We start from the raw sequence: 12,224 nt of genomic DNA on the forward strand, positions 1-12,224 counted from the left end.
ACTGAGGCACACGCACTGCAGCAAACTGTCTCCCATGCCAATCCAAATGGTGGTATTGAGCATTATGATACCAGAATCGATATTAGCATTGTAGCATAAAATGGTGGTATTTCCCAAAACTAAAAAATACTGATTGAATCACATGATACACAAATAAAAAAAATGTAAACAGTTAATGTTGAAAGCTGCCCTAGGATTCAGTTTTAATGATGGTGCTGCTCTCCTAAAAACAACTTTTCAAAATTATCAAATGATTTAAAAAAAAAAGAAGAAAAAACACTATAATTGTACATGCATGTAATGCAAACAAAACACAAGGGTTGTTTTATTTGTAACTAGTTTCCAAAAGCCATTTCACTTATATCAGGACCATGGTTAAAATGCAATGCTGGTACTGGTTCCAAAGCATGAAAATCAGGTCAATTTGGCCTTTTAACCAGTGTACAAATTCAAAACGTTATTCATAAATAAAAGCTTTCTGAACAGGATCCAAAATTAAATGTCTGCAGTCGGCATCTTAATTAGAAGAAACTAAACAAAATGGAATGTGATAACAGAAAATTAAAACACAAGTAACTGAAATGTTCTAAGATAAAGCCACATTTGCAATAATAATCGCATTACAAGGTAAATACTGTTTGCTTAGGATACAGCAGCTTAATTTAGCTTCGAAGCTCCCTATTCCTCAGGGGAGGAGAAACAATGGGCATTACAATTCACATACTTGCTCCTGATAATTGTAAACACAAATGTGCTATCAATAGTCTCCAATCAACATCATATCTGAGATACAAGGATTGTGCGATACAAATAAATGTTGTTTATTGGTCAAGTCAGAGTTGTATTTAAAACACCAGACAACTGCTAATGGCTAATTATCAGCATGGACCAATTTTATATTTGCTTCTCATGCGTCTGCAGGAGCTCTCTAGTGCAATGTTGTTACGTCTCAGATACAAGTAGGACTCGACCTCATGAGTGTAACAGTCATCAGAACGGGTGCGGGCAAATTCAATGTAGAAATCTAAAGGTAATCGAGATGGAATACAAGAAAACTGTGCCCAGAACAATGAAACTATCTACCCATAAGGGTTTTGAGTATTTTTAATTCAGTAAAAATGTACAAGTTTGCACCATTACAACAGGTTACGAATACACATACCCTTAAGATTTAACAAACAGGTATAACAAAGCAAATCAAATTCACAGCATATTTATTATATTTGACAAATTAATAAAACTATGAAGACAATTTTACAGAATTGACAAATAAATGTACAGCAGTTAACAACTCTGACATATACACTATTCTCCTGGCCTCTTGCAATCTAAAGATAAGACAAACTTGCAACACTATTTAGAAAAGAAAACATCAAATCACTATGAAAACAGTTTAAATTAGAATAAAGCTAGATTTCTTAAATCTAGACTATTTTATACCAAGAAAGATATTTTGTTCACATTCACTTTGTTTTTACTGGACAAATCAACACAGTCTACAATAATGCAGAGACTTTACATGGATTGCAATTTTTTTTTTTTTAAATACACATTTTGAAATGTCAAAATGCAACACAGGATATAGTCCAACTCTATACACATTTACCAGAACACCTGACTAACAAGCACAAACATCTACATATCTCTGTACATCAGCAATGTGTCTCTAATTACAGTAATTTACAAAATGTGTCTTATTCCCATTAAAATGAATGTTGGGAATTTCATTTTAAATCCCACATGGTACACTAACATTTTAGGTCCCAGAATTTTAAACAACCTACCATATACGATTCATAAAATAAAATTCCACTGTATGTTTAAATTAATAAAGAGATTGAGGTGCACTTATTGCATGTCCAAAATCTAACAGAAGTGTTACATTTGTCTGCTGGCCAGTACATTATTGGCACCATACTGTGTACTATGGAACTGCAGTGTTTGGCACTTCAAGAAACGACAAACAAAAAATAGAGAAAAATAAGTTACTGTCTGTTGTCTATAATGCAAATTTTAAACGATTTAGTATTGTGCTGTGTTACCTTTACATGTGTGTAGGGGAACAGATCAAATATCCCAAGGAAGGTCTTGAGGAAATAAAATGTATGTGCTTGATCCCAAGATATAAATTATTTCAAGTGTGGCAAGGTAATGAATATCAATGGTGCATAATAAAGGAAGAGATGGATGAAAAGAAACGCACATTGGGCTTTACAAAATTCTTAAATACATTTCAATCCAAACATCGTGAAACATAAATACACATATTAAACATTTCCTTATTACAAACAGATTTCAACCAATACTCTGACATCAGCTATACTATACATACCCTGAATTGACAGACAAAAAAAATGTAAGAGTGAATGACCTGATGTAATCTTTCCTGCTGGCTGTGGTCATTATTTCAGACCTAGCTGTGTGAATAGAAACTATAGTAACCAATGTCCTTTGCACAGTTCTTCTCACAATCCCTTGGTGTCATTATTTCGCTTTTCAGCGGAGAGGCCGTCTCAGAAACTGGCGTGCCTGAAGGAGAGATCCGTCTTCTCTTTGCCTGCTCAAAAATCCCAGAATCGCTGGAATCTATGGATTTGATCGAAGAGGGCGTCTCGTTCCAGCTGGATTCTGAAAGATCTTTTGGTTTCGGTTCTTCAGACCCTCCTAGTGGAGATCTCTCTGTAGTCAGGCCTTCTCCGTCCTCTCCTAGGTAGACACTGGAGGCAGCAGTCCTGCTGCTAGCAGTGTTAGCAGGCCAGCAGGAGAGCACAGAGCTGGGTTTGCTGCAGTATTGTGGTGGAGTGCGGGGCCCCCACCCCGAGGGGTCTGTGTAATACCCGAGGGGTCTGCCTGAGCAGCCTGCAGCTTGCAAAGGGAGAGCCTTAACTCCAGCCGCTGCGTAGGACAGCAGGGTGGCTGCATTGCCTGCAAAGTCTGCAGCTGCGGCAGCATCGTAGGCCGAAGCTGCAAAGTCAAGGCGGTTGTTGGCAGGGGTGACAAACCAACGCTGTGGGGAAGCAGCTGTCTCCTCTCCTTGCTGTGGGGATAACAAGCCGTTGTTGTGAGGAACGCTGCGGTCCGTGCCCGGACCAGCCCCAGCTCCAGGGTGGAAACGGGATTTGGCATAGCTGCTGACAAACTGGTCCTGCAGGAAAGAGCCAGGCATGGCATATCTTGCACCAGGCACGATCTGAGAGAGTGGAGAGTCACCAGGCGATGGTGTAAGCCTGTCAATATCACAGCCAGTGTAAATCCTGCATAGGGACAACAAGTACAGAGCTGACACTTCCAGACATACAAAAATGACATTTTCTGATTGTTTAAATATAGAATCTCTTATCCATTTTTTTGTAATGTAAAATATAGTATTAGACCCAAAAAATCACCAAAGCCAACTGGCACCTGTGGGTAATTCATATCTATTTATCTGGCTTAAAACCGATCTATTTTTTAAAGAAACGTCGCAATAAATGCTCGTATCCACATTAAATATGGACGAGGAGATTCATATTAGACGGGTTGTAATTGTGTGTGATAACTTGCATTAGCACAATGTCAAGACACTTCACAGGAACCATGTAAGAACACATTGAAAACAATAAATACACGAAGGTGCTGTGATACTTTCTGTAGAGAAATGTAGCGTCTACAAATAGGTTCGGGGGTTGCGAGATATAAACGTAGCTGTTAAACTCGCATTTCGAAAATGCATGTATATGCATCCTTATATTTACTACGTTACAAAAAATTTTAATTCACAGAATTAAAAGGTAAACCATATTTAACAAATGACACATGGTAAGGAAGAGTTTAAAACACTGTAAATTCTATCTTGGGTATCTGATTGGGATTAATAAAACATTATATATATATATATATATATATATATATATATATATATATATATATATATATATATATATATATATATATATATATATATATATATATATATATAGTGTGTGTGTGCAAATAGTCATTTTTAATGGTTGCTTTTCCAGTATATTGATACGTAAATCGGCAAAGCAGAATAGACTATTCTATTTTTGTGTCAAAATGTTAATCTAAAATAATGTGAAGGATGACAGATTGATTTTTTTTTTTTTAATTTACATTTTGTTCATTTTTTTTTCTTCAAACATGTCATTTAGCGGTATACGCTTGCTCTTTGTTACCTGAACCGAATCGAAACTGTATGCGGCAACAGTGATCCGTTTAAATGTGAGTATCTGCCCATGTGCATCATTGGCTGAGAGCAAAAATATCGTAAGAAATTCCGACTGCTCATTTGTTATGATTATAAAATAAAAACTTTAAATGGTCATTAATTACTAGGCTATAATTTGTTATATATATGACCTTGACCACACAAGCGGCAACAAGCTAGCAGCGTCTTTTCTACATTACCTGAAGCTTTTTCCATTTCAATTGACATAGCACCATGTCATAAAATATTCCAGTTATGAACCGTCAATTCTACGCAAAAGGAGGCAATAAAACTCATTGTAATGTTTAATTATTATTTTAATAACGAAACTCTTGAATATTGATTTGCGCAAATAAAAACCCTATTCAATTCTAGTTATTTTCATATTTGTTATGCGAATTGTTAGACTATTACATTCCAGAAAATTCATAGCGTTGTATTAATCAATCTGAAAGTTAAACAAATTATTTTAGCTAAACCCTATAAATATTTTAAAATGAAAAATAAGAAATTTAAAATTTGATCGAGATTTAAATTCAACGGAAGTATTATATTTAATTCTTATTACAGGTCACACTCGTCAAAACATAGCCTACGCTCAAACGGATTACTGAAGAAACAAGCTGCTAGACTGCTTGCTATTTATTTGAAGTGTGACGTGATAATTAAATGTGTTAACAAATCTTATGCAGCAGAATGTCTTTCTACACCAATAGTATGTGCAAAATAGACAATGAATATTAAAAGCATAGCAGCCTTGTATTTTAACATTATTATAACTTCTGATATACAAATATAAATAACACATGGGCAGCAGTGTGGAGTAGTGGTTAGGGCTCTGGACTCTTGACTGGAGGGTTGTGGGTTCAATCCCAGGTGGGGGACACTGCTGCTGTACCCTTGAGCAAGGTACTTTACCTAGATTGCTCCAGTAAAAACCCAACTGTATAAATGGGTAATTGTATGTAAAATGAATGTGATATGTGAAATAATGTATAATGTGATATCTTGTAACAATTGTAAGTCGCCCTGGATAAGGGCGTCTGCTAAGAAATTAATAATAATAATAATAATAATAATAACACTTACGTATCGTAATTGTCGCGAAATCCTTTTGCAAACGGATTGTGGTCTATTTTCAGTTGTGTGATCTGCGGGAAAACACATACATAAACAATAAAAAAAAATCTCATATGCATAATATAAAGCCAGATTTAAAATATATCTCTACCAAGACATCGACGTAGTATATTCTTTTTCCTTAGCCAACGATAACTAAATATCATATTTAATTAATTTTAACTTAATTAAATTATCTAAATATATCCATCAATGAACTGTAATATTGCTATCCTTATTTATACATTATTAAATCAATAGTCAATTAAACAAATACCTGACTAAAATAAATAACTTGACTAACTTTTTTTTGTATAGACGTATTTCTAATAACGTTCAGTTAATATAACATATTAAAAATGACATGTTTCTGTAATTCTGTACAAGATCACTTTGATATTGTAAAATATATGTCTCCATAATTTGTATTTTGACATTCATAAGCATAAGTAATCAAATGATAATTTCTAAACAGAATCCACTTAAGATGCCATGTTATTATCTAATATGCCTAGTTTTTTATTATTATTTATTTATTAGCAGACGCCCTTATCCAGGGCGATTTACAACTGATACAAGATATCACATTATTTTACTTATTTGATCCAAGTACCTTGCTCAAGGGTACAGTAGTCGTGTCCCCTAGCTGGGATTGAACCCACAAGCCTCCGGTTAAGAGTCCAGAGCCCTAACCACTACTCCACACTGCTGCCCTCCGCTAGTCGAATTGTTATTTTAAAATAAAAAATATATAAAAAAACGTATGCTACACAAATAATGCAAGTTTATCTATTTTACCACCTATGAGAAATGTTACTGTTTCTTATATACATTAAAATACGCTCCGGTTCTCCGTTTTGATAAATACGTGCACTGTACTTTATACTACTTAGATACATATTATGTTAATACAGTCTTTATAATGCATTTTATAAATTAGCAGCTAATGTTACATATGTGTTAAGAAATAAGTTGGGAACGAGTGGATGGGTTCAATTGCGTTTAATTATTGCACATTGTGTTATGTCTAATGGTAAGACTAATGTAACACAACATGACCCCCTATATATATATATATATATATATATATATATATATATATATATAATTTTATACACACACAGCGAAACAAATCATTCTGCAGAAACCTAAATCTTAAATTTTGCTGGTTTACATAATGTCGATTTAGTTAGTATCTGCATTTAACAATTCATTTTTTCATTTTTCTGTTCATAGGAAACGTATTTCTGTGCGCAATGTTGGATTCTTACATCTGTATTCTGATATGCTGTAACAGCAATAAACTGTGTTTCAGGAAATGTGAAGGTTTGCACTCGGCCGGGCTGGCTGCTGTCTTCACTCCCATCCTCGTTCACTTCCACTACGTGTAACCTGGGCTGATACTTGTGAAGCGACTGCAGAACCACCATCTGTTAGACACAAATCAAAGGGACAAAGTGAAAAAATGACGTATTGTTCACTGTCGCATTCGCTCTAGATTTTTACCTTCGCACGAGAGAGAAAAAAAAAAAGAAATATCTATTCTTTATAGCTATTAGGCTGTCGGGTAGCATCTCATCAGAATTTGTCATTCTAGTACAAATACTAACATTCATGTTTGGGCTCCTGAGTATAACGATTTCTGAATTTAAAATCATAATAGCACTATTCTCTACTTAAACTGACAAGTTGAGAGTGAGCACATAAGACCGTCTGAATCTCCTCACTGCCTGAATATAAAGTGATGACCTTACCTGCCCGGTGTTATTTGTAGCGCCTTTGTTGTTTGTTAGTTTTAATTTCCCAAATGAGATTTCCTGGCGCATCCAGTGCGCACCAGTATTAGGAGAGTCGGGGTGCATATAAACTCGGTTTCCTGCTTTAAAAAAAAAAAAGTAGAGTTATAACGCACTTGTATCAACACCGCGCCTTTTACTGAATATTGTCACCGCTTGTAATGTTTGGTTTCCTGTTGCTTTATGTTTATTGTGAGGCTATGGTCAAAAATCCCTCAAACTGGACTCGCCTTTGTACATTGCAAATGCATTATATTATGCCCCATGTTGAATCCAGAATGGTGTTTTAATTAACAATTATCACCTAAACCTGTTAGGAGAGTGTTAATTGAGAGAACTTGCCTTGCACATTTGTGTCCGCTTTGCCACACGGAACCCATTTTCCTCCTTGGAATCTCCAGTGGTTGGGATCGGCCAGAATTACATCAACAAAAATATTATAATGCGCCGTCGGGTCCAGACCAGATATATTAAAACTTAAAAAAGGAAACATCCGTCTGAAAGATAAAACAAATAAACCTCTTATTAAAATAGGAATTGTCTATTTGCAAAAATAACACAGAGATTTTAAAGCGTTATTATTTTCAGTCAACACTTTATGCATGGTCACATTCATCAAGCCTGGAATGGAATGACATAAATAGATTAATTATTATCAGTTACATATTTGTACGGTAATTAAAATATTTGCCATATGACTTAAGAGAATATTGTAGAGCCAATAGGCTACTTATTCAATTTGAACTTGTGGGTTTGTGGTCAATTACTAAAAACAGTAGTTTTGTACTTAAATATACATTATAAAATAATTATTGCAAATAATTATAATTTAGAATTTGATGTATTTAGAAAAACGGCAGTAGTTTTATAATAATCTGTACTGTTTGGATTGTCCGGACGATTGTCGAAAAGGCACTTGTTCCTACATACAATGGCACAGATGTTAACTTTCGAGTTAATTTCAAACAAACAATCTCAAACCGGTGATAAGGGTGTTCTATCGTGATTTACATATTTGTTTCACAGAGTAACATTACCCTCCCGTTGAAGTTAACTTTTGACGTAGGAAGTGAGCGCAAAGCTTTCATTATTGTGTGCTGGTTTTGTAGGTTCTGTTTCCATTGTCATAATAAAAAGGAAGATAACTTTACCCACCTTCCTTGTTTGGTGATGATCATTTCTGTTTGGTGCCTATGAAACTTAAGCCAAAGCGCCCTGTTGCACAAATAGACCTGAGCCTTGCCAGGGACCAACCCCGGCTGTGCAGAAGAGAACTGGTAGAAAGGTCCTCCTTGGTAGGAATGTCCATACTGCTGAGCGTACGGGTACCCTGCAGTTGGGTAGCCTTGTGGAGAGGTGTTGGAGAGAAGGGTGTTGTACGCTCCATTGGTAATCACTGGGTGATGAGCCATGTACCTGCTCGGGCTTCCGATAGAAAAGGCTGGGTGAGTTGGTCCATGTTGGCTTGGATAAGGGAACATAGCACTGGGAGCAGTGGAGGCTGGCTGGGCTTGGCTGGATTGAGACAGAAAATACCTTTCTGCAGCAGATCCATCGAAATTGTGACGGATTTCAGAGACCCCATCCAGAACAGGAGATAGTTTGCTTCTCTGGACATCCCCCGGTGCGTCCTTGCAGTCAGGAAAATTATCTGCCTCCGACTGATTCGTCATCCCCCTGGAATTTTTTTTCAGAGGTGAACTTCTCTCCAGGTTGTCAGTGGTGGAGATAATAGGATGATCCTGTAAAGCAAGCTCAGATCCGCCCGAGTTTGGGTAAATACTGCTCACATTCAGAAATTTCTTAGAGAGCATGATAGACGGAGAGAGGCAGTGCTCCAATTGCATAGTTCTAAAATATAAAAGGCGCCTCAGAACCTTGGTGAAACCTTTCCTCGCTTAACTTAACGCCCCAAAAATCTAGTTTGAAAGCAAACGCCTTCCCGTGGCTTGATCTAATTTTTTTTTTTTTTTGTTAGAGCAGATTAGCCAATTGACACTATGCTGCAAGCAAGAGAGGCTTCGCTTTTGATATTTCTGCTTGCGGAGCTAATGAAACGGCTTTTGCTATTGGTTAGCTCCTGACGGTAATTTAATAGACAGACATTAATTAGGATAATCATCAGGGTCCTAATCGCAATGATTGCAAATAGTAAGAGGTGATCTCGAAGATAGATATGGTTATCGAGGATCATATTTTGGACACATTTGATTGCAGGAAGAAGGGGTCGACCTATGCAAAGGGAGTGATTAATGCATTTTGCGAGTTCATAAATACCGGTATATGTAAACATTGAATTCAACTCAATTATAGTAAAACGGGGCCTTTTTCATGGCATACCTCATGTTGACGATACCCAAATGCCTTACATTTCCACAATGAATCAATATTATTTTATTATTTACTGTGTGTAGGTATAGGGATAATTGTGAAAATATAAAATACAATGTAGTGGCGGCTCTATTACTATTTATATAAAATGGTGTAAAATGAAAATCGCATACATTTTCTACCACAGCCCGAACAGAAAATTGTTTACCACTGAAATGAGAATGTATTATTAAAAGATACAGAAAAAGACAGTCAGCGCACTTCAGGCTTTAAAATGTTTGTGATATAGCGTGAAGTGATTCAGTAGGCCTACTTTTGAAGCAATGTTTACTGGTCCCGTGGCAAATAAATATTTGATGTTAAATGTCTTTAGTGCTAGGTATGATTCAAAATTCAGAAGTCTCCTAATAGCAAATGTAGAAACCAAATAAAAAGTATTAACGATCTTTTACCTTTCAGTGTATCTTCCCGTCATAACTAAAAGTAACAATTTATCAACGTTAATAGGTGTTGTTTTACACGGGCAATTAAGTCGCAGGCAGTAAAGTCGTCTGTAGAAAACAGAGAGAAAGTCAAGTCTGGGGGCTTATTAATATATATTATAAATAAAGAACAGTTGCAATAATAAAAGTAATAAAGTACATTCAACACGCATTTGTTTCATGTTAAAGAAAAGTAATACTGACCAGAGAAAATAAAATCTTTTCTATTTTTAATTTAGTTAATTTTAATTTATATTTTTCGCATACTAAATATTTTAATACATTTTGAAGATTATATATATGCCTGTACGTTTGTAACAAATCTACAAAATGTAGTTAAAAATAGTAATAGTATAGCAATAGTGGAAAAAAAATACCCCTCAACAATAAAAAAAAAAATAGTAAAATAAGCTCTCCAGTCTAATTAATTGGCTTTGTGTGAAGGTGTAGCCAATAGTATTCTGGTCATAATACTAAAATTGTAGTAATGCAACACACATATATATATATATATATATATATATATATATATATATATATATATATATAAAAACAATAATTCCCCAGCCAATTCCCTCTCCTCAGCATGAACGGACCAATTATTTTTCTGTGTGAGAGACTTCTTGATGTGGAGGACTGCGACAGCTGCTGTCGCCAAAAACCTGAACGGACAAATAGAGGTCCATCCAAGCAGGCGTGTAACTGAACCCTGAACATTTAATCTGGCCAACGTGTTGAGATCTGTGTTTTAATTTACAATACCAATAACCTGATTTCTCTTTACTCGACCAAGCAATATACAGCACAGCTAAATGTGACACAGATAATGGGTCTGGATGTCCATCGTTATCGACAGACTATAATCTGTCCCACCCAACCCCCAAAAGAAACATACAATATTGATCTATAGATGCAATACACTTCTAAGAATATATAGCTCGAAATAGACGGTATAAACATTTAGTACATATTCTTTATTAGTAACTGAAGAAATTACCATTTGAGAAAGGTGGGCACAGGTTCATTTAAATACCATTCTTTCCCCAATTAAAAAAAAAAAAAAACTGTGGAGAATATAGAAATAAAACACTGTACTACTTTATATTCCTCTTAAACCAGCAACTAATTAGCTGCCTGGGGTGAACTTGAGAAAGACTTTCCACGTTCACAATTGTGAAAAACTAACAAAAGAATGAGTGTTGCTCACCCTTTTATTATATTACACCCAACAGGTTTTGCCGTTCCTCATCTCATTAACATATACAAGTATTCACACAATTGGAAGTATTCTGACACACTTTTTAATCAAGTTGCTCTAGCAGGCAGCAAAAACAGTAAATATTAAAAGACTCTAACAACTTCATATAGTCTCTTTGTTATTTTATATGCAATAGAATTTTATTTTTTGTATTCCCAGTCACATGTAAATAAGTACAATAGAGCAACTGCTTGTCTTAATTGATCTAACCCTCTATTGGAAACAATAATTGATTTCCATTTGTACCAACTTCACTTTTGCTTACAGTTTACAATATTAAACTATAAGTAATCATGATTAAAATATCTATAATAAAAAAAAAGTAAGTTTGAAATAACCAGACAATTAAGCCTTAGATATTCTAATACACAATATTTTTTTAAAAGTAGGATACAAAAAATGTACATAAAATTAGACAATAGAATACATTTGTGCCATTTTTTAAATTTTTATTTAGAAGTTGTAATAAACATAAAATCCATACAAATAAATCCTGATCTTCACAGATACTTCAGTGAAAACATGGCAATTGACATGGATTTTCTTCTGAACTGATAAATGACGAAGCATCTGAATCCAAATCTGCCAAAACCAGGATACCATCGTATGTATATTTTATGTGTAATATACACTGCATTGTGTTACACAACTGCACCAGTGCAGAGATAGGGCCAGATGTCTAGTTTGAGATAAATTAATGTTTCGCAGCCCCAGCTTACAAACAGAATATACATGTAAAAAAAAAAAAAAAAAAAAGAAAAAGCCGAGCTTAAAATGGAGCTCATATGTGTTTAGACAAAGGATGTGCTACTGAAATACAACAGTGTCCAACATGGCTGCTAAGCACTGCACAATATTGGAGGTCATCAGAACGTCAACGTGCTCTTCTAAATGGCGTTTTGGATCCTGCAAAGAATACAAAGACAAAGATTTTGAGTTTATTCGAACAGTGGATATGAAAATGTGCAGGCACCACTTGCTATCAAGATCCCTGGCTAAGACCTTCATAGAACATTTGTATATGAACAGCT

At 35.1% G+C, this 12,224-nt stretch overlaps 2 protein-coding genes across 3 annotated transcripts in view; both read right to left on the reverse strand.

The window, feature by feature from the left end:
• Nucleotides 1-1,076: 1,076 nt before the first annotated feature.
• On the reverse strand, nucleotides 1,077-9,187 carry LOC117426573 (T-box brain protein 1). 2 transcript variants are annotated; one of them, XM_034044276.3, is made up of 6 exons: nucleotides 8,278-9,187; nucleotides 7,465-7,619; nucleotides 7,081-7,202; nucleotides 6,598-6,756; nucleotides 5,297-5,358; nucleotides 1,077-3,254 (listed from the first exon to the last, which is right to left on the reverse strand). In XM_034044276.3, exons 1-6 carry the CDS (start codon nucleotides 8,967-8,969, stop codon nucleotides 2,414-2,416), a joined length of 2,031 nt encoding a protein of 676 aa, XP_033900167.3. In that variant the 5' UTR covers nucleotides 8,970-9,187; the 3' UTR covers nucleotides 1,077-2,413. The 2 variants fall into 2 exon arrangements, with proteins under 2 accessions (XP_033900167.3, XP_058889731.1); XM_059033748.1 differs by having other exon boundaries at nucleotides 7,081-7,205.
• Nucleotides 9,188-11,621: 2,434 nt separating this feature from the next.
• The window catches only part of LOC117426126 (26S proteasome non-ATPase regulatory subunit 14), a 30,670-nt gene continuing 30,067 nt past the window's right edge, over nucleotides 11,622-12,224 (reverse strand). The window contains exon 11 of the mRNA XM_034043454.3: nucleotides 11,622-12,099. Coding sequence (XP_033899345.1) covers nucleotides 12,001-12,099 — 99 coding nt within the window. The 3' untranslated portion in view covers nucleotides 11,622-12,000. The remainder of the gene's footprint in view (nucleotides 12,100-12,224) is intronic.

Source organism: Acipenser ruthenus, chromosome 11, assembly GCF_902713425.1.
Source record: "Acipenser ruthenus chromosome 11, fAciRut3.2 maternal haplotype, whole genome shotgun sequence".
In the NCBI taxonomy this organism is placed as follows: Eukaryota; Metazoa; Chordata; class Actinopteri; order Acipenseriformes; family Acipenseridae; genus Acipenser; species Acipenser ruthenus.

Coding starts and splice junctions, on each gene's coding strand:
- LOC117426573 (XM_059033748.1), bottom strand. CDS start 8,969: ATGCAATTGGAGCACTGCCTCTCTCCGTCTATCATGCTCTCTAAGAAA. Junction 6,757..7,080: donor CTACAAATAACACCGGGCAG/GTAAGGTCATCA, acceptor TGTGTCTAACAG/ATGGTGGTTCTGCAGTCGCT. Junction 3,255..5,296: donor TTTCGCGACAATTACGATAC/GTAAGTGTTATT, acceptor GTCCCTATGCAG/GATTTACACTGGCTGTGATA.